The sequence below is a fragment of the Balaenoptera acutorostrata genome, chromosome 5 (assembly GCF_949987535.1).
Source record: "Balaenoptera acutorostrata chromosome 5, mBalAcu1.1, whole genome shotgun sequence".
Taxonomy (NCBI): Eukaryota; Metazoa; Chordata; class Mammalia; order Artiodactyla; family Balaenopteridae; genus Balaenoptera; species Balaenoptera acutorostrata.
In genome coordinates this window covers 52,937,107-52,960,080 of record NC_080068.1, presented here as the reverse complement: position 1 = coordinate 52,960,080, position 22,974 = coordinate 52,937,107, and the positions used below count along the sequence as shown (strand labels likewise).

General features: G+C 39.1%; 1 protein-coding gene and 1 long non-coding RNA gene across 10 annotated transcripts in view; one reads left to right on the top strand and one right to left on the bottom strand.

Moving 5' to 3' along the window:
* The window catches only part of ANKRD17 (ankyrin repeat domain 17), a 164,228-nt gene extending 150,958 nt beyond the window's left edge, over positions 1–13,270 (bottom strand). For all 7 annotated transcript variants that reach the window (XM_057547253.1, XM_057547254.1, XM_057547259.1 and 4 more), the window contains exon 1: positions 12,384–13,270. In XM_057547253.1, coding sequence (XP_057403236.1) covers positions 12,384–12,794 — 411 coding nt within the window. In that variant the 5' untranslated portion in view covers positions 12,795–13,270. The remainder of the gene's footprint in view (positions 1–12,383) is intronic.
* A 91-nt stretch (positions 13,271–13,361) lies between these two features.
* Positions 13,362–22,974, top strand: part of LOC103009902 (uncharacterized) — a 117,949-nt gene continuing 108,336 nt past the window's right edge. For 2 of the 3 annotated variants that reach the window (XR_009008426.1, XR_009008427.1), the window contains exons 1-2: positions 13,362–13,865; positions 17,507–17,752. This is a non-coding gene — a long non-coding RNA (uncharacterized LOC103009902). Of the gene's footprint in view, positions 13,866–17,506; positions 17,753–19,202; positions 20,334–22,974 lie in introns of those variants that run through there. The other variant, XR_450795.2, reaches the window with a different exon arrangement.

Genomic DNA, 22,974 nt, shown 5'->3' with positions numbered 1-22,974 from the left:
CTATGAATAAGGCAGTTTGTAAGGAGAGATAGACACAAAAATAGTGCCACTGAGAGAAGATCTCTCAGTAGCAAACCCTACTCTATAACAGTCCAGTAATTTGAGGTCTCTCAGGTTTGGGAAAGGCAGTTGTTTCTGCATTCCAAATACAAGGAGTTAACTTTGTGACCTCAAAGATTCTTTGTCAGACAGTAGCAAAGATCAGGTAAAGAGTGTTTCTTTCCCACCTATGATGATTTTTGATGTGTTAAGTTGGTTAGGGTAAACTAAGAGGAAAGAAGGGCAACAGCCATTTGGTAAATACTTTCTCTCAGTTATTCAGACAGACACTAATCTAGGTGCTGCTGTTAGAGGTGGGGGGCAGGATTTGCAGATATAATTAAAGTCCCTAATAAGCTAGGGTGATCATCCTTAGTGAGCTGGACCTAGTCAGCTGAGCTCTTAAAAGAGACTGGGTTCTTCCTGACAAATGTGACTCCAAATACCAGCTGAGTCTATAACTGCTATCCCTTCACCAGATCTTCCTTTTCTAATTGCCTATGGAGAACAGCTTCAGCATATGCCCATGTGTTCCAGCCTGCCTGAGCTCTTACCTTTTCAACTGCTTACCTTACAAATTTCAGATTTGTTAGCCAGCCCCCAGAATTGTGTAAGCCAATTCCTTGTAATAAATTTCTTAATATATACCTACCTATCTATCTATCTATCTATCTATCTATCTATCTAGCATAATTAAACCTCCTACTTGTCCTGCCTCTCTGGTTAAATCTTGACTGATATGTCACCCAAGCCTATTATTTCAGCTGCCCTCAAGGTAGCCAGGTAACACAGGGAGAAAGGAAAAGGCCTAGTAGAGAGAGAAGTAAGAGAATGAGTTGATTTCAAAAAATGACAAAAAGAGATCTTCTGCTGTAGTTAATATCACATGGTACTGACTTAAAGAAAACAGAATAGAAATCTATTAAATGTTTGAGACAGATTTACCATCAAACCACATTACTGGCCTATAAAACTCTATAACTGAACTTTAAGTAACCGTGCAGCCCCTAAATGTATGCCAACTGGTACAGTGCTATAAAAGTTTTGCAATCTCAAATGCCTACTACTTCAGATGTGGCAAAGGAAGATAACAAGGAATAATCACCAAAGAACAAAGCCAAGGACACACACAATATTCAAAAGGGCATTCCTCCCAGAGAGCAAAATCAGAGTTTAACCAAGGATTTTACGTAGTTGCCAGGGCAGTCTTCTCCTGTCCAGAAGGATTTCATTATTACTATGGACCAATGACTGCTGTCTACTTATTCCTTCCTTCTCCAAAGAAGCTATCATTATGATTATCCTATTCCTATTCACCACTGTACAATGGGTTGGGCAAACGATGGATAGATACATTTTTTATTATTTTACAGATTACTGGACTGAATTAAGAGGACAAGCATTATGTAGATATCCTACACTGTGAGCTATATGTAGTATCCAGATGGGACTGTGGATTGATTCTCTTGAGGAAGAAAGAAGACTATGTGTTGGAAGAAAGGTTTGTACAACTGTTGGGTGGCCACAAGTTTTAGCCCGGTACTCAAGAAGAAAGGTTTATATTGGAGATATAAACTTGAGAGTCATTAGCAAATGCACATATAAAGACACAATACTAGATAAAATCACCTAAGAAGTAAGCAGATAAGAGACCAAAAAGGGCCCAGGAATGAGCAACGATGTACTAAATAACCAAAGGATGCACAGTGAAGGGGGTGGAAGGAAGCAAAAAGACCAAAAAAAGCAGCTAGTAATGTAAAAACTGGGGAGGGTGGTATTACATTAGCAAAGAGAATAGCACTTTTTAAGAGGCAAGGATTGGTCAGCAAGGTCAAATGCTAATGAAAAGAGTAAATAAGAAATGGATAAACAATTAAATACTATATCCAAAAAGATATCCATGTATCTTTGGGAAAAAAAGTATAGAAGTATCAAAAGAAAATATCTAAGAAATTTTGTTTAAATACTGGGGTAAAGAAGGAGTCATAAAAGAATAACTCATCTTACTACAAAAAAATAAAAAATTTTCTACATTGTGAAAATAATGTAAACAGATAGAGAACATGTTGCAACAACACCATGAAGGATTAATACCCATAAATATAAACAGCATCACAAATCACTAAGAAACAAAAAACTCTAATAGAATAATAAGTAACAACTCTAATAATAGACAAAACAGGAAATTTTCAAAAGAAATCCAAATAAAAAATAAACAGGAAAATTTGCTCAATGTCAACAGTAATAAGGAAAACAAAAACAAAACACTATTTTTTGTTTAACAGATTTTTAAAACTAAGATGATCAAATCCAGTAGCATTCTTAAACACTGTTGATGGAAGTAAAACTTGGGAGCATTTATCAAATTAACACGTGAATAACCTCTGGCCCTTAAATTCCATTTCCAGGAATCCATTCCAAAGAAGTACTTTTGTACTCAAAAATAACTGTAAAAGGATGTTCACTTCAGCAATGTATATGTGATAGCAATGTACTGAAAACAATCTGTCTACCAACATAAAAGATCAAATAAATTATGAACATCATACTGTGAAACATTCATAAGTAAATGAGAATGAGCCAAATCCTAACATACTCTCAGACACACCCCCCCCCACACACACATACCCACACCCACACCTTCTCTCTCATTCAACTCACTCGCACCAACAAAGAAACTAGACCATTTGATATACACCAAGCTGTTAGCAGCATTTACTCTAAGAGTTGGATAAAACCTTCATGTATTAGAAGACTCGTTTTTTTTTTTTTTTTTTTTAATTAGTTGTGTTGTATGCTTCCTTTAGCTTTTTTTTTTTTTTTTTTTAATTTTTTTTATTTTATTTATTTATTTATTTATTTATTTATGGCTGTGCTGGGTCTTTGGTTCGTGCGAGGGCTTTCTCCAGTTGCGGCAAGTGGGGGCCACTCTTCATCGCGGTGCGGGGACCGCTCTTCATCGCGGTGCGCGGGCCTTTCACTATCGCGGCCCCTCCCGTCGCGGGGCACAGGCTCCAGAAGCGCAGGCTCAGCAGCCGTGGCTCACGGGCCCAGCCGCTCCGCGGCATGTGGGATCCTCCCAGACCAGGGCTCGAACCCGTGTCTCCTGCATTAGCAGGCAGATTCTCAACCACTGCGCCACCAGGGAAGCCCCTTTTTTTTTTTTTACAAAACAAGCATCACTAGTTTTTACAGTTAAATAAATATGTAATCATTATCTGAGAAAAAAAAAGAATGCAAAGATGATTTCAAATAATAATGATTAATTCTGGAAAAAAGATTAGGTGATTTTTGTATCCCTTAGATATTTTTTGATTTTGTCAAATTTTCTACAAATATGTGTAAGTTTCTACAAATATGTATGCTTATTTAATAATGTTTAATTACAGAAACACTGTATTTAAGATCTAATTTAAAAGATATTTAACATTGCACTTGATATTGTCCTGTAACTCAATTTTTCATACTTTAACCCATCTCTACCTGCAGCAACCATAAGTATACTAGTATAGCTACCTCTTTTCTGACTACAAAATCTTCAGGGTAAAATTAGAATCAATGTTTCTTTGGTGTAACTTAGTAGTCACGGACACTCTAAAAAAGTACCACATAACAGGCCTCCTTTTAAAAAAATTTTTTAAATAAAAAAAAAATACCCAAAATTAGTGAGTATTCCAAGAGACACTCATAAAAGACGTAAAGTCTACACTATCAGTATGCAAAAACAGAACAATCCCTATAATGAGACCAATTCTAAAGGCACACAGATACATTGAAAACTGTTAGACTCCCAAGTAAAGTAATCATACAAGATTAAAATCATCCTCACAGTTTTAAATTATTATTAATTTTGTCTCAACAAGATTTAAATTTTATGAAGCTGGGAATAATGTCTCAATTTCTTCAAAACCCTCAAAATTCCTAAGTGATTATGCTAGGTCTCAATAATGCCTCTTAAATAAACTTAGTTAGAAAAATATACTAATAGTGATACTTATCTTCTAAAAATCATAAAAAACAGAATTCCATCACTGTGTTAAGTTTTCGTGTATGCAAGTTTAAAAGTTTTACTAACTATATAGAGCTATGATTTTAAATATAGCTAACTTTTTCATATTCCCTGAGAAGGAAATGTTTGAGATTATTATATAGTAAAAACAGCCACACATAGTAGATACAGAATAAATGTTTGGCAAGTAAAAGAATCAACTCCTATACCAAATCTCACACTAGTAAGGACTACACTAGAGGCTTTGCAACAGGACTATTTTTGTTATTAACTTCATATAAAAAACAAGAGGGAAATGTGGCACAGAGAAGGGAAAAGACAATAATGGGGTCAAAGACTGAACTGAAAACAGATTTGGTGTAACACAAACAGGAAGACTTCCTTTTCTTCTCAGGTTTCAGATTTAGGGCAATAGGAAAGAAGAAAAGGAAAACAGAACTTCATGTTAATATTTTTTTATTCCAAATTCAAAACTGATGAAACCAATTTTTCCACAGATCTCTCTGAAATATTTTTCATTCAAATGTTCTTTAATTAAAAAACACTCCACGAGGAAAGACCAAGCCAAGAATTAATTTTAGGATAGGTCTTTTATTTCTTCACTTTTCTTTTTTTATTTTCCGTTCCTTTCTTTTTTACTGGGGGGCAGGGAGGATTAAAATATTAAAGATTAAATGAGACCAAATGATAGCTCGGGAGGGGAATATGCCCTACTAGAGATGCACAGCTACAAACTAGTTTCATAAATTTGCCATGTCTAGTCTATACTTTCAAATAATCTCAAGAAATGAGAAATGAGGAGTTTACTTATTTTCAAAATTGAAATAACACTAATACACCTCACGTTTTTCTTCATGTTGTGACTCAGTTTGAGTAACTGGTTAATTTGAACATTAAATAATAAGAGCAATGAGAATATAATTAAGGATAATCAGCAGTCCTCCTTGATCATGGATTCCATCCCTCACCCTCCAATCATTTTTAAACTCTCTCTCTAGAACTTCCCTAGTTTTAGTCATCATTTTCATGGTACAGCAGGCAGAAATATATATAATCTATTTTTTGCAGATGTATCTTAGCATTGTTTAAAATTAGAATTATGACTTTGGTTATCTCTAATACCTTATTTAATCTTGTTTAACGTTATGTTGAACTTTTACTGAAAAAGCATGCTTTGTTTCAGACCATTTAATCAAAAAAGCACATTTTTTTACCCATGACCCATATAAACCTATTTAAAAATTTCAATCTATTCTCAATAATCTTGTTGTCCATTCCCATCAGTACAATTCAATATGATCTATCTGCATACTTTGAGAAAGATTTTATTATATATCAAAATTATCTATAAGAACACTAATAATATTGGCTCCAAAAGGAATTCCTAAAGTACTGCGATAGTTACATGTTTTTCCACCTGACCCTCTTTTATCTCTAGTTTCACCCTGAAGTAAACATAAAAAGTCAACTCTAAAAAGATCAGGTAATGTTTACGAGTTTCATAGGATGACAGAAGTCAACCTAAGTTATGCTTTCAATAATTAAGTCTATATTGATTTTTGCATAGCATTCTTGGGGAAGATAAAATTTTCACCATGTCCCTTTTCAATAATTAAAACCCCAAATTACAAATCATGATAAAATGATACCTATAATGCTCTACAATTCCACTTCCCCTCATGACTGGATAAGAATAGTTTCTAAAGACAAAAGGAAAAAAAGTTAAGAAGTAAAAACACCATTAAGTCAGGAAGGGTATTTTGCTTCTGGGTGGCAAATGGATAGGCATAACTCTACCAGAAAGGTAAGGCTCCAGGCACTAGAAGGAGTATTCGTATTTACCCTTCACCTTCTATTCCCTAATGACTTGTTTTTTTTTCCAAAAGGTGAAAGCTGAAGGAAGTTAGTCAGATTTGGCATAGGTTACCATGGATGTTGGTGCCCCCTATCGGTCCTAACAAAAATATAAGTGGTATCAGCAGGCACTAATTCACATACCATTAGGAAGTGAAAATTCCTTTTTGTCTATGGTCAAGTACAGAAAAATTATAAGGAAGCTCATTATATCCACATTTCCTAAGCCACTAAATTATCCTTACAAAAATGCAGAATATACTGTCATAAGTGCAAATACTCTCAAAGGCCTAAAAATCAACCTCCTAGTCAACTGATGGTCTAATTTGGATGCTAGTAGAAGCAGTCTAGCAAATAGTCTAGTGAATTTCTGGGACTCAAAATGTACTGCTTTGATGATTATTCAACAGTTAAAACTTTCACAATACTAACTCCAATTAGGTTGATGACATTAATGACTAGACTAAACTGAGTAATTAGAATCCAATAAAAGCATCTGACAGGGGTCCACCATAAATAGCTGCAACCAAGTTCTGTTACCTTAAGACTTGAGGTCCAGGGACTTCCCTGGTGGCGCAGTGGATAAGACTCTGCGCTCCCAATGCAGGGCGCCCGGGTTCGATCCCTGGTCAGGGAACTAGATCCCACATGCACACTGCAACTAAGAGTTCGCATGCTACAACTAAGGAGACTACATGCTGCAACTAAAGAGCCGGCGAGCCACAATTAAGGAGCCCGCAAGCCACAACTAAGGGGCCTGCCTGCCGCAACTAAGACCCAATGCAACCAAATAAATACATAAATATTTTGAAAAAAAAAGAAAAGAAATCTTTAAAAAAATTAAAAAGACTTGAGGTCCCAAACATGTCCAAAGTAACTAAATAAGATATATTTATAAACTATTTTTACTTCAGAGATCTGACTGCACCAAATCCTAGCAAAGGTAAGACGCTATGACTTATTAATAACACACACGGTACGGTGCAGTAGGAGACAGAGAGATGTGTAAGACAAGCTTTCTTCTTTGGATCTGACAGAACATAGCAGACTAGATGAAAATGCTTCATCGATTAAAAGGCAAAATATGAGGATTTAAGAGAAGAGAGAGTAGGCATAGGGCTAATTTAACAGAAAGAACAGATAAATCTGCGACCCCCCTACTTCACAACACAAATATGCCTTCTTCATTACCGCATTACCTTAGAAGCAAGTTTCCCAATTCTAAACAATCCATATAAATGCTCGCCTGATTTCCCACAACCATGGCAGTGAGAATGTTTCAAAATAATAAGGTAGGAAGGAGGGAGGAGGTGGTCATATACTTCTGAGTGTGGTATCTAATGAAAGTTTTACACACATACTACAGGTTAAGGGAAGAAAAGAAAAACAACAACAACAACAACTTATAAGCACCTTCAACAAAATCTTGGGTTTAACTCCAGGGTATTCACAGCCTATCCAGACCCCAGGTTAACATCTCCTATTTAAAAGGAAATTTTTTTTTTCTAAGATAACCTTAAAAAGCATGTCTTGAAAGGCAGGGAGAAGCAAAAAGATTGCCTCTAGACAAGGTGGTTTTCACTATAAAGTTTCATTCTGTTAACAACTGTTAATTCTAAATGGTGGAAATATGAATATATTTATCTGTATTTCTTTTTTTTTCAATGAGCTTTTCAGAACAAGAAAAGAAAAGCTCAGCGTAGCTAATTTGTCTTCAGTGGTTGTCCTACTGCCAAAAAGTATCTTCTCCTATGCCATCTGAGTTTGTTTTAACTTATCTGAAATGCCCACATCACTGATGTCGTACTCAACATCATATGGCATACCAGAGCATGTGAATGAGTGAATGAATAGGCAGGCTTTGAATCAAACAAACACAGGTTAAGTCCCGCTCTGCCACTTATCAGCTACGTGACCCTGATGAAGTTACCTAAAACCCTTCCAACCCAGTATCTTTGCCTTTAAAATGAGTATGAATATCCCCTCCAAACATTTGTATACTTCTCACATACTTTATTCAGGATATACATTTAACCATTTGCTTTCACTCTCATACTTCCTCAAACTTATATTTAATCATTGGTGTATTTTTAAATCAATGTCTTAAAATAGTTTTGCTCACCGTTGCTTACTCAGTACAGCAAAATTCCTACCATATAGTAGAAACTCCAAACATTTATGACTAATGAAACAAATATGATGACACCACAGTGTAAGGGTGAAAATGGGAATACATGAAAACTGTATTAACTCATTTAATTCTCAAAACAATGCTATAAGATAGAATCTACTATTATCACCATTAACATATAAGGAAACTGGAGAGAGGTTATGTAACTTGCCCAAGATCACAAACGTAGTGTGTGATGGACCAAAGATATGAATCCAAGCTCCATTCCTGCTCTTAACCATTATGTTAGACTTGACACACATTAGGCACGGATTAAGTAATTGTTTTTATTATGTTTTTAAAATGTAAATATATCTAGGATGCTTAAGGTACTTATCAGGCATTCAACAATCAATGTCTTGGTTTAAATGGCTTTCCCTCAATACCTATGAGAGATCACCATCACTAAAAGAAGTAATTAAGTAATTGAAAGATGTTAAAATCCAAACTTCAGTTATTCGGCAGCTGTGGATCCAAGAAGGACAGAAGAAACTCTATGCCTCCTCCTGGTTTCCTAAATGAATTCTGGATCCTCCTTAGTTACTGAAAAAATTTTTATTAAGTACTATGCTTAAGCAGAATAGGAGACAAGATAATTATGACAGAACTATTGTTTCAAAGATCTTAACATCTTATTTACAAATACTGCTTCATCAATTAAGAGATGAAACTGGGGAACAAATAAGCTTCTCTGGGCTAATCTGGGATTCTACCATTACAGCAGAAGAACTTAGCATTTTTCTATTAAAAAACTAACAAAAAAAGGTTTGGAAGTGAACTTGAAGAAACGCCATCTACTTAAATAATTGTTCTTTCTCCTTCTTTTCTCAACCCAACCTCTTTCCTGTTTGTCTATAAACAGATTCTCCCTGGCCATGCAAATCCTTTCAAAAGTGAATGAATAAGTCAGTACTAACTTATTTACTGGCTCTCCTTGTCTGAAATTTCTTCACTAGGTTTGTTACTTAAATTTAAAGCCTCAAGTTACCTACCAAATATAGATGGAATTCTGATCAACTCCTACTGTACTTATATTTTATGCATCTTTAACAGAAATGTTACTTTTGAACATGAGTTCTACCTTCAATAGCAAGCTTTTTCCATTTTGAATTCTGCTTTAGCCAACACTGATGCCATTCAATTACATTTGAAAATAGATTCAATAGAATGCAACGTTGATTCTGAAATGGACTATCAACTCTTGCAATTTCAACATTTTTTTCTTGTAATATTTGAGCAAGCTATTTAATTAATTTAATCCACTAATCGGAAAAGATGTGCATTACAACTTTTATGTTAGGAAATACATTTCTATTTTCCATATTGGTTAGTCACCCATTGAAAGCTGAGAAAATTACTGCAATTTTCAATTTTTGATCTAAGGTTTTGCATCAGATTGGGGAGGTGGGTAAAGGAATATCTGAAGTTACACAAATTATCTAAAACATGATTATCCGTATTCTGAAATACTGAAGAGAAAATCCAATTCTCAATAACCTATGCTAACGTTTAGTAAAAATTAGATTCTTGTTCTTGAACATTCAAATAAAGCTTTTATTTAAATTGAATCTCCTTTCCTTCCAGTGTTCCCTCTTTCAGCAGATATACAAAATATCCAGCTAGCGTTTCATCGAAGTAAACATATATATTGTTGTTAAATTATCCTCCACTTTTGTAGGTTAAATACCCCAAAACTATAACCTTTCTTATTCCTTCTTAACTTTTCAATGATTTTTATTGGAAGGATAATCTCAAAGACGTTATCCATATTTTCCATTGTGTAGCCAATAACAGAAAGGACGTAAGTACAATTAAGTATTAGCCACAAGATTTCCTAGCTCTAGAAAGTTAAACTTCTGCTAACATGTCAATAAAATGGTAATGAAATGAAAAACACTGCACAACTCATCCATTTAGCTTATACTGTACAGTGACAATTGTGTTCATTTATTTCTCTATTCTGGTCAAGGATGGAGGCAGGTGCAGAGACATACTGTCCTTCTGTCTGCTTATCCCTCATCATGTACCTGTATAGATTTATACAAATGGTTGTGCTTTCTTCCACTTATTTCTCCTGACTCAGCTCCATAACAAATGATGAACCCACTGTTTACATCACTGTACAGAAGACAAAATAAAGCATATTAAAAATAAAGAAAACACTCCCCTAGTTGATCAGTCAACATGTACCATTCCTATCTTCCAAGGAAAACAAACCCAACTCACAAAACTAACACACCTACAAACTTAAGCCTATTCTACATGATTTAATGAATTACTAAAAGTTTTGCTTATTAGGCTCAATTCCAATGGACAGAACTATCTAGGTATGTGAAGTTTAGAGAATAATATTTCAGTAAGTACTGCACTCAACTTCATATTGAGTTCCAAACCAGAGCGTGATACTTTATCTGAGAATTTTAAATCTTAATAAAATATTGGTATTTTGCCCATAGCTGCATGATTGTGTTACCTTGCAATTGACCGCCTAGTTTTTGAAAAATGTCAGAAGGGAGATACAGGGGATAAATTGTCATGAAAAGTATACTGGTCTGAACCATTAGAAAACTCTGATTTCCACTTTTGCTGCTACCACCACAACCAGTTTCCTTTAAAAAAAAAAAAACTCTCATTTTCCTCATTTTTAAAATAAAAGGGTTAGATGAGATTATCTCTAAATTGTTTCTCATCTCTGTAAAAATAATACAATTGAATGATTCTAACTACCATATAATAGATTTTACTGGAAATAAGGGTCCTGTCACATCCTTCTCTTCACTCTTTCATATGCAGGCTGAGCAACACACTATCCTGAAACACCCAAGTAGGTCAATACAAAATCTATCAATACAAACCTCCCCTTAGAATTCAGTAGGCTAAATGAAATAGCAGGGAGTGTCCATCTTTTTGGTATACATACACGAACTATTTATTGCATCTCTACCGATATAACTTCATCCAGTCTGAGGTAAAAGAGAATCTGGTCTTCTACTAACAGACAAGTCTCAAATTCTTTAAAAGGTATTTCCCTATTTGAAATTAGGGAACCCAAGTTCCAATAATGCAATTTTCGAAAAACCAGCCTTGTACCAAAATTAGCAGTGCTTGTTAAAAAGAATAAATGGCAAGTGGTACTTCTAGATAATTCAGTTGTTCTCTCTTATAAGTAAATTTATAATCAGCCTTTAAAGCTGCTTTCCTTCTGCTACCTTAAGTTACAACTTCTTTCTTCAGATCAAGATTTTCGAGCTTCCATTTCAGGGAGTGGACAAAAGAGTTACAAAAGAGCTGCTAACTAGTAAGGCTAACTCCTCTTCGCTTGTTCTCAGTATGGTTGGTACGTTTTACTGAGTTTTGGTTAAATGGTCTTCTTTGAAGAATGAGGTCCTGCAACGCCGCCTGTCTGTGGACCCAGGAAAAATTATAAACAGTTATTATGAAACCAGATCACTAGGACAAACCAAGAGGCCTTCCTATTCCAACTCACCACAACCAAGCCTGGCTCCAAAGCAGACTCTTCAGCTGCCTCACGTTATGTGGAAAGCAACAGGGCCTAGCTTAATTCTTCCTCACCAAGGAAGCATTTGAAAATGTAAGAGTATGACATGTCAGGATCAAACATAGTTTTCAACCACTGAGTTACATATAAATGTATATGGACATAAGATCAGTTCATCCAAAATCCTTGAGAGATTGAGGAAGTGAAGGTTACTTCAGCAGCCACAATAGTTATGAAGAAAAAAAAAAAAAAACTGCAGCAGAACAGTATGGAAAAGTACAGCTTCTCACGTGTCTCTCACATACACAAATACTTAGCTCTGAGTCCATTACAACCTTGCCTCCCCCCAAAACTGCTCCCCTCCAACCTCACAAGCGGGAGAAATTGACCAACCTCCTAGTCGTTCCTCACGAGACTCATCTACCTTATCTTACCCCTCCCGCTTTGGTCCCGCCCCCGCCCCAGGAGTAACACGGCCCTACTGGCCCGAGGCCGACCCCGCCGGCTGTGCAAAGAGGGAATCTAAGCGATTCCCTCCATCCTAAACCGAGCGAACCATGCCAGGGTAACGTGCTGTTCACCAACTCTGTGCACTCCGTGGTCCTCCCACCCCCACGTGTCAGCTACCCTCCCCCACATGTCCACACCTCACAATTTCGGCCGGGGAAAGAAAGGGGGCAGTGGAAAGAAAGCCTGGCCCCTAAGACAGATCAAGCCCACAGGAATCTGTCCCACCGCAAGTCCCCTCCCACCTTTGGCCCCTACCCTTTACGCTCCCTTCCTCCCTCCTTCCCTTGAAACCAGGCCCTTGCCTCAGAAACCTCCTCTTCCTCGTCGTCGTCGTCCTCTTCTTCCTCGCTGTTGTTGCTGCTGGTGCCGCCGCCGCCGCCTCCGCCGCCACCGCCTCCACCGCCGCCGCTGTTGTCGCTGTCGCTGCTGCTTTCGCTGCTGCTGGGGGGTCGGCAAGTCCGGTTACGCTTGGCCTTGTGGTGTTGCTGCGGCGGCGGCTTCTTCTTCAGGAGCAGGTCGCAGACTCGCACCATCCCACGAGGAGACGAGGCCGAGCGAGCCCCGCTGCCGCCGCCGCCGCCAACGCCGCTGCCGACCTCCGCCGCCGGTGCAGCCGCGGGGGGGCCCACCACAGCCGCCACCGCCGGGGGGCTCCCTTCTCCCTCAGCTGCCGCCGCCGCCGCCGCCGCCACCGGAACCGTCGCCTTCTCCATCTCCGGGGAAAGAGGGAGGGCGCGGACGGGGGAGGGGCGTGGGGGCTACGCTCTACCGCGACTTTGGCCGCACCGGGGCCAACACAGCGTTCGGTGCCGCCTCCGCCGCCACCGCCTCGGTCACCTCTACTGCTGCTGCCGCCGCCGCCGCTCCGCCAGCTCTCACCTCGTCTCGCGATACTGAGGGCGGGGAGCCTGACGATGGGAGGGAGGGAGAGGGAGGGAGCGTGAGGGAGCTAGGAGGGGGTGGTTAGAGGCGAAGAGGGAGACCGGGGTGTCGGGAGATCAAGCGGAGGGGAGACTACCCAAAGTCGGGGGAAGTGTGCCTAGGGCGACTTCCGATGGGGGGACGCCGGGGACAGAGGAGGGCCGCGGTTACTGCCGTAGCGCCCGCTACACCCGGATTTCTTCTCTTTCCTCGCTATTTCCCCCGCACACAGCCCCTTCAGACCTCCCTTCTTCCTTCCTCGCTGGTGACTAGAACGCAGCCGCAGGCGGAAGTACGGGTGACGCCATCAGCCGTCGCCTGAGCGGTGGCGCGCGGGTGGCCGAAAGACGAAAGTGAGATTTCGAGGGTCGGGTCTTGGGCCCCCGCGGGCGGGCAGTGCTGCGGTGCGGGGGGCGGGCGGGCAGGCTGGAGAGGAGCAGCCCGGGCCGGGTGGGGAGCCCATACCGAAGCACGGACCAGACGCTTTGTTAGCTGGAGGCCCGGACTGCCTGATCCGGGAGGTGGAGCCTGGTTCTGGACTCTTGTACGTAGTTTCGTTTCTGGCCATTTTTTCTACCGCCAAATGGTGAGTTAGGGCTGTGGATCTTGAGAGATGGCGTCGTGTAAAGGAAAGAGCCTACTTTGACTAAGTCTTGGGTCAGACTTCCTGAACCTGAGCTTACACCTGTGTAACATAAAGGAGTTCGACTAAGTGAAGTCTGAGATCACTACAACTCTGAAGTTTCCAAAGGGGAGAAGACAGGAGAAGGAAGCAGAATCTGTGCCAGACTCTGCAGACGATTCAGTGAATGACCCCGATTTAGTCCTTCCACCCCTCACCTACTCAGCTTTTTATCTGTGAAGTAAGCATCATAAGTAATCATCCTTGTCTGTGAATCTCTTGAAAGGAATATTGTGATGGGGGTTGTGAGTTCAGTTGTAGGTGTCTGAAGAACTTTCAGGACTTTTGGAATAATAACGTAGCTTATTGAACTCAGAATTATCCCTTTCAGGTTCAGTAAGAACACAGTAGCATAAGGAAAATGAAGGAAACATCAAAGAAAGATGTACTGGCACAAGATAAAAAGTATGTCTCAGCTGACATAGTTGCCGTTTTAAGACTGCTAAGTTTAGCTGAGTATGCCTGAATTTTTTTAGCCTTTTTTTTTTTCTTTTTAACACTGGCATACCATATGAAATGTGGGCAGTTGCCAGTACTCTACAGAGTACTATGGCAGAATTGGCAATGATTGAATCAATTCATTCAAGCAAAAATTCATCATGTGCCTACTGTGTGCATAGCTTACAAAATCTAAGTCTCTGCTTCCTGGGGCTTTACAGTGTAATAAGTGTTACAGTAAATATACACACGAAGTGCTAATCATCTGCCTGTTCCTCTCCTACAGTGGTTGCTAAGTTCTGTGCAGAACAGTACACTACATTATGTATCTTAACATTACAGATTTAGGTCTTAACCTCAGCTGGATTCCTCCCTCCTTCTTATATATTCTTCAGCACCTTTTTCTCCCTTCCCACCAGAATACTTTTGCAGTCTTTAAATCCCAACCACATTTCATTATGTGACTTTACTTCAAACTTCACAAGAAGATCGATGCTGTTAGGCACAAACTCCTTCAATTTTCCAAATACTAGAAACTTAGGTACTTCTGGATCTTTCCTTTCCTCCAATATCAGAGGAATGAGACACTCCCTGCTCTTATATAAGATGAATTATCCGTCTGTACTCTAGTTCCAATCCCTGAGTTCTCTTCTATTATCCTTTCTGTCTTCAGTCCTCTACATTTGTGGTTCCACTCTGTTTCCTTTCCATCACAACCAAGCTTTAAAGAGTATTCTACATTCAATGTCTCTTTTTGTTATCTGAATTTCACTTATTAACCCTCTGCAATCTAACTTATGTACCTATCACACCATCACAAATACTCTGTTTGAAATAATCCCATTATTTAGAAGAAAATGAATTCTTACTCTTTTATATAATAGGGAAATGATTATTTTGTTGGAACTATTAGAATAAGGTCACACCTATTAGAATGGACAAAGCCCCTGGAGTGACTTTCTGTTCTTTTTATGTAGCATTTTTTTTCCTTTTAGAACCTTGTAACAGAGACTTGATTAGTCATTCATGAAACTTATTTCTTCTTCCTGGGCATACAGCTAGACTAAATATACCAACTTCCCTTTAGTTATTTGTGGTCATGTGAATGACTTTTAGCCAGTGAAATGTAAATGGAAGTGACATGCTCATTTCCAGGCTTAATGAAGTCCTTCCATCTTCACTCTTTGTCCATCAACTTGAAGCTAGTGAGTATGGTGATCTTAAAAACTGTATTCTGAAGATGCCAGAGCCAGAAGAGAGAAGGAGCATGAGTGGCTAAATTACTACTTGGAAGACAGACACCTCCAAATTAGAAACACTGCTTTTTGGACTTCTTGTAAGAGAGAAAATTGAGATTTGAGAATTCATATGTTACAGGAGCTAGAATGACCATGACTAACCCAGAAATTGGTGCTGGAAGTGGGGTACTGCTTAGACAGTACCCCATATTTTTATGTTATAAAATATGCTGTATTGGCTTACTGATGATGCAGCAGATGTTGGAGAAACTGGTATCAGAGGCTGGAAGGAGACCCATGTTTTGCAGTGGCAAAATGGGTGGTAAAACTATTACCTACCTATTGAGACTGTAGCTCAGTACAATCTCAAGAGGAAATAGTTCAAAAGAGTATAAGTAATACTGTATTTTGCATTTTAGCATTTTACTTTTAGCAAGACTTTGCTGAAGAAATAAGCTCAGGAAACAATTGCAGAAATGAAAGTGCATAGGAATATTTGGAATTCTTGACCGGGAACAGTAAAACAATGAAACTAGAAGAGGCCTTGAGTACAGTCCTCCCAAGATTTAGTCCCGGAACAAAAATCAGATCAAGGCTTTGGCCTTTCCATCCAAGGCCATTATTTTCGATGGCCTCAAGGAGGCTGGGATGAAGTTCTTGAGAAACTGACATGGGGGCAAGGAAGCAAAGGAATAAATTGGGTTAGAGAATTATGTAAGAACTTTGGGTGTAGTTACTAGAAGCAAATAGATCATAGGACTAAATTTTTGAAGGAATTTTATTACTGATCAAATCATGAACCTGATTCAAATATTGTTCAAGTGTTAAAACCTTGAGGCAGCTGTTCCACCCCAAACTTGCATAAGTAGAAAATAGAGCATAAATGCTTTACAACTCCCCAGTACTCACATAGGATGTGGCCATGGGGAATAATGGGCAGAAAACATTTCAGAGGCCAGTATTGGGCCATACAGAAGACAGAGGACAAACAAATTCCTCTACAAAACTAGATTGCGATCTCATCAAAACTTCCTCCACTCTCACAGCAGATGGACCACAAAATGCCTGCTCAGTATTTCATCGTTGTTATGTATCTGTATTGCCTAGTGTCTCACAGTTTTCTCTTTTCCTAATGAGAGCATATTGTAGTTACCTGTTTCTGATCTACCACTGTACAATTTGTTTCCTGGAATTTGGGGTGATATTAGAGATAACTTGTGTTTTTTAATTCATAGGTTGTATCTGGATCTAATGAAGAGGACTGCACATTACCTAAAAACTAGACTTTAAGCCCAACCTAGTAACTGGATAGAACTTTTAGGTTGTCTTAATTTGGGTAGGATGTGTTCTTTATGTGGGAAGAGAGGTAAAATGGATATTTAGTGATCAGAATAGTGGACTCTTGCAGACACTAGATTCTTCTGAGCACACAGTTAGATTACATTTCCCAGCCTCCTTTGCAATTAGGCTTACCAGTTAGATGTGCCAATCAGATTCTAACCAGTGGAATGTGAGTATAAGTGACGTGCTCCTATGGCATCTCTGGTCCATAAGAAATGAGTTCTCCAGTATCTCCCATTCCCCAGCAACTTAAGGCATTTGTATTGGAAGCCATGTGCTGAAGATGGCGAAGCCACAAGGTGTAAGGACTCTGGTTTCCTGAATCTTCACTTGGAGGATAGCTGCCTGCCTATTAACTTGTGTTAGAGTTCTTAATGCGTTCTTTTGTGTGACCCACTGATATTTGAGAGTTTGTCCTAACTAGTATAGATCTACCCTTGTTTCTCCAGGTGCAACCATCCATTTCCTGGTCTTAACTCCCATACCACAGGAGTGGGCCCATGAATCAAGCTAACCAAAGTACCATAATTCCTCAGTCATAGGGATTGGTTTAGGAATGGGCAGGTTAACAAAAGGAGCCAATCAGAGACAACCTCACCATTTTGGCTAGCATTATTGAGAAAGAGGCACCTCACTCTGGCTGAAGTTAAGCAAAAACTTAAATTATCTGTGGCCTTTGGTCACCATGTGGCATGAACATGTCTGAGAAAGAAATCGTTACAAGACAATAGAGGCAGTCTCGATGGTATTGCAAGAGGTAAAAAGTGCTCATGAATTGAGACATATTTCTTGGCTCTCTCCTCAGAGTTGAAACCCTAAGGAGTAAGGGATAGACACTGCCAGGAAGACTTCGGAATTCAAAAACAGGGAGCTTGTGGCTTGGGCCCTGTTTCCCACCTGGAACTTTGCCCAACACAGGCAACTACAATCAAGTAGAAATGGCAACATAATATGTTTAAGCAGATGGCCAGGCAGCATTGATAACCACTCCCACTCCTGCATGTTCCTTGACTACACTGAACTGAAAAGGAGGTACAGAATTCCTTAAGAGGTATGTAAATTTGATTCACAGTAAGAGCGCAATTGCTTTACACAGGCTTGCTGCAGTACAGGGTGATTGAAACTCACGGCACAGGCTGTGGTATGAATCCATGGGTTGGATAGAGGATCCTATTGAGAAGACACACCCATAAATTCTAAAGTAAGGGCAGAGGAAAAACAATCACATTTTGAGAGAATAGATTGCAAATTGTATCAACAATAGACATTACAGCAACAAATTTAGACAGCAAGCAGGCCAGATGCCCCTCCAACAATGCCATGATAGTGAAGGACTTACCTCCAGCAACCAGATAAACTCTTAGAGAGAAAAGCCTAATAATATGTTAAACTTTGAATTCTCTGAACTTGCATCCAAAATTGATGTGAAATTCAAAACGGACTATTAAACTGGAAAAGAGTAAGAAATCTCAAAATGGCAAGGTTTGGGTTTTTATTCCTGACTAGTACATAAAATAATACCAGTGTCAACAAATGACACACCCTGAAATGCAAAACTGGTAAGTCTAGGTGGCATGCACAGTGATAACGGTTCCTTGGCCCTGGCTAGGAGGTTCGTTAATATTTACTATGTTGTAGCAAGCAAACAAATTGTTAAATTTTAGATCTTAGACAATATCTATATCAAGGTTAACGTTTTAGGGGAATTGGTAGAAAAATGTCAGGATTTTGCAGTGTGTCCATTAGCAAGGTCCTACAAGAAAGGGATACATTTCAGTTCAAGCTGCCTGTATGAATGCAGGAGAAAGAATACAGTTGACCCTTAAACTGTGCGAATTTTTAAAAATAAATACAGTGGCCCTCAGTATTGGGGGACTGCACATACATGGTTAAATCTGCAAATGCAGAATCCACAGATCTGGAGGTTTGACTACTGGACCCAAGCATCCGCAGATTTTGCTATCTGTGGCAGGTGCTGGAACCAGTCCCCTTTGAGTACCGAGGAACAACTGTATATTTCTAAGACACCCCCTTTCTGCATGTACTCAGTAATCCATGTGACTGAGAATCAACTAAACCTGCAATTTATAGGTTTGGAAAACCCATATTCTCTGTCCTGAGCTAAAGTTAGTGCAAACACAGGTAAGGAGTTGAAAACTCAGTAAAAGATATAATTGGAACCCTGAAAAAAGCCTGATTCTTGATCACCTCATGCATCTCTTGCTGTGTATATCCTATCTGACAAAGGTTGACAAATTAGTCCCATTGTGAGGAACCATTCCCTGAGATACAACTTGGAGGCAAGTGGACAGAGATAAATTCTAGCTGCATTATCCCTAAACTCATTGCTCAGCTTATGATTTTGGATACAAAGGCCAAAATAGAAATACATAGTTAATTTAGTTGACTGGAGGATAGACGTTGCATTCCAACCTTGTAACACATTGCTAAGGGACAGAAAACAGATAACACACCATGTCTGTTTTTGGTTTCTAAACCAGAGTTACCAAAGAGCAAGGTGACCAGCAGCCAACTAAGATTGTAAGAGACTTGTATAGACAAAAAATACCAAGTCTTGCAAACAAAGACCTATGATTGCTTAATTCCAATACCCTCTTACGTATGGGCAAGGGATCAGGGAGCACCTTCCAGAGCACAAACTCAAGACATATTAACTGGACTTCCCTGGTGGCGCAGTAGTTAAGAATCCGCCTGCCAATGCAGGAGGCACGGGTTCGAGCCCTGGTCCAGGAAGATCCCACATGCTGTGGGGCAACTAAGCCCATGCACCACAACTACTGAGCCTGCGCTCTAGAGCCCACAAGCCACAACTACTGAGCCCACACGCCACAACTACTGAAGCCTGCTCACCTAGAGCCCCTGCTCTGCAACAAGAGAAGCCACCGCAATGAGAAGCCCGCACACCGCAATAAAGAGTACCCCCACTCGCCTCAAGTAGAGAAAGCCTGCACGCAGCAACGAAGACCCAACACAGCCAAAAAAAAAAAAAGGACGTATTAACTGACCAAGAACCTCATCTACTAGCTAATTAGAGTGCCCTTACTTTCCTTAAGTGTATACCAATATGTAATAAAATTATCTTTATTGTGCTGTACCATGATGTGCTACATTCAAACCTGGTTTAAGAAATGCATATCACCTAGAACTCTTGGTTTCCAAGAGCAAGATGGAAAAATTGGATGAGACTTTGGCATGTCTCCTGTTGGAGAAGAGAGTATTTCAGTTGTCCATGGTATAATTACATTGTCTTAGACTAGGGCATTTTAAAAATTCTGTGTACTGAAAAAAGCACAAGTATAGGTGCCGGGTAGCCAAGGGGTAGAATGTAGTGAAAAACACTTTTGTATGTCCATCTTCTCAGGAGATTCCTATCCTTTATGTAATAAAGCTGTCAATTATGTGACTTTTCCCCTGTCATAAAGATAGGTACATGAGCCAAGCCAATCTCCAGAGTAATGTATGACAATTTTACTGAGGTTAGACCCCACTGACCATCTTTGGCACAACAGGGAGCAAACCTACCTTACCATATACAGGTGTACCTTGGAGGTATTGCAGGTTCGGTTCCAGACTACCACAAGAAAGCAAATATCAATAAAGTGAGTCACGAATTTGTTGGTTTCCCAGTGTTTACAAAAGTTATTTTTACACTATAGTCTATTAAGTGTGCAATAGCATTATATCTTAAACATATTAAAGCATTACGTCTTAAGCATGTTTAAGCATTATACCTTAAGTAAAAATACTTTACTGCTAAAAAATGCTACCATCATCTGAGTCTTCAGCGAGTCGTAGTAGTAACATCAAAGTAGTTTCACAGATAACCAAATCATATATAGTAATAATGAAAAAGTTTGAAATGTGGGAATTACAAAATGTGACACAGAGATACAAAGGGAGCAAATGCTATTGGAAAAGTGGTGCCACTAGGTATGCTCAGTGCGGAGTTGCCACAAACCTTTTATTTAAAAAATGCAGTATCTGCAAAATGCAATAAAGTGAAATGTAACAAAACAAGGTATGCCTGTAGAAAAAACAGACCAAGGCATTATAAGTAACAGAGAGTAGAGTCCAGATAGCATTTGAAATCCAGGATCGTAGACTAACCCATTGTCCGTTAATTAAGTGGCCAATAAGTTCTGTCTTTTTTCCCTCCCACACCTGCTGCTCTCATTTAAGCTATCAAGGTACGTTTTATACATGTGCAACTAAAATATCCCTGACTAATATAGTCCCCTGGGTGGCATAGTCCCATTCTTAGAGAATCTTACAAAACAAGGATTGGGGCAATAGTTAAGATTGTCCCACCAAAATCTCCATGGAGACATTTTCTCAATTGCCTTCCTTGGAAAAACTGTTTGACTTTATTAAGGAAGATAGTGATTTATGATTACTTCCTAACTGCCAAAGTCATTAGCCTCTCCCAGTCCCTACCTTACCTGGTGTGGAATTTGGCATCAATTGTTGCCGTTTCCAAGTGGGTCCCAGTAAACTAATCCCCCTCTTCTTGCCTAGGTTCTGAACAATTTGGGAAATAAAGCAAAGAATAGAAATGGGGGCCAAAATATCACTTTATTACTGATAAAGTTAAGTTGGTTGATGTTGCGTAGTGGGAAAACCAAATAGGCCTGCCAACTGATCCCCAGAATTAGGCAGATTTATACCTCCAATTCCTAACAACACTTGACAGGGACAGCATGGAGGATCAAGTGGGAATTCGGTCTCTGGACAGCCTTGTTCTTTGAGGTTGGAAGACAAAGCTAAATCAGACATTATTCACAAATTTACTAATTTTATAAGTCACTCAATCTCCCCAAGTGTAGAGGAAGATGCAGAACTAATTGAGGTCCTTTCACAGGGAGCAAACTTCAGAAGCAAGCAAGATGCTTTCTCTGCTAGCATCATTGACCAATTCCTACTTGAACCTTTTCCTTTAGTTTCCATGATAACCTAGTTGCTTTACCTTTTTAATCAATCCTGCTTATTCTTTATAGGCCTTTCTTCCTCTCTCTGGCTCTTAAATGTTAAGAGTTCCCCATGATTCTGGCCATTGCCCTATTTCTATTTTATATACTGTCCCTAAGGAATCTCATTTAAGTTCACAATTTCATTTACCATATATAAGACTAATGAATTTATATCCCTTATCTCCACCCCAACCCATATAGATCCAGGGTTACCAATGGAATTACAGTGTTTAATGTTTCCTTAGCCTTTATCTCCAACCTAAATGGATCCAAGATTACCAAATCCTATTCATTCGTTCTATGTTCTATGTTCTCACTACCTAATTACTTTCTTTGCCTCACAACCACTGCCTTAATTTGGCTTCTACCATCTTTCATCCATTCTATTGCAAAAGTCTATTAATCTCTCTGCCTCTGATCCTACTCTACTCCATTTTATCCTCTACATTGCCACCCAAATTAATTCTCTACCTTGTAAAAACAATTTACTTCTGGATACAAAAACAATACATATTCATTGTAGAGCGTTAACAAAATATAGAAAAGCACACACACACAGGAACATAAAATTCCATCAGCTAGAGATAGCCACTGATGACATTTTAATCCAACTCTTTTCAGTGTTTTTTAGGTGTATTTTTAAATAAAACGAGAATGCTGCTGCTGCTTGTTTAGCATGCTTTTGTTTTTGTTTTACTTAATATATGTGAGCATATTCTCAGGGCATTAAATATCATTTGTATTGAATATATAATGGATATATCAACTTAAGCATTGCAAACTGGCAGCCTATAACCAATAGTGAATATACAATGGATATATCAATTTAAGAATTGCTTTAAAAAGTTCTTCAGAGAGAAGGAAAATAATATAAGTTAATAATATAGGTGGTTTCAACTTGGCAGGCACCTTTCTGGTTTTGGGAGGACCAGTAGCTCCTCTGGTGGCCCTATTCTGAGGTGTGGCTTTGGGTTGTAATTCTGGAAGGTCACCTAAAATCCATTTCATCTGTCCATCAAAATAATTCTATAAGCTATTTAATGTCCTATAATATATCCCTTTCTGCTTAAAGCACAGTATATTCTACTCTCTTCAACTTAACTCTGACCAATAGAGTAGTACCAGAGTGGCTATAGACAGCATCCTCAAGAAAATGTGAACTTGTGATCGGTTATCTGACCTGAGTGGGTTTTAGACAAGCAAGAATCCTTTTGGCGTCAGTAGGTGGGACTCAGGAAATCTGTTGCTTAAATGCTCACTTGTGATTGCCTGGAATGAAGTGCCT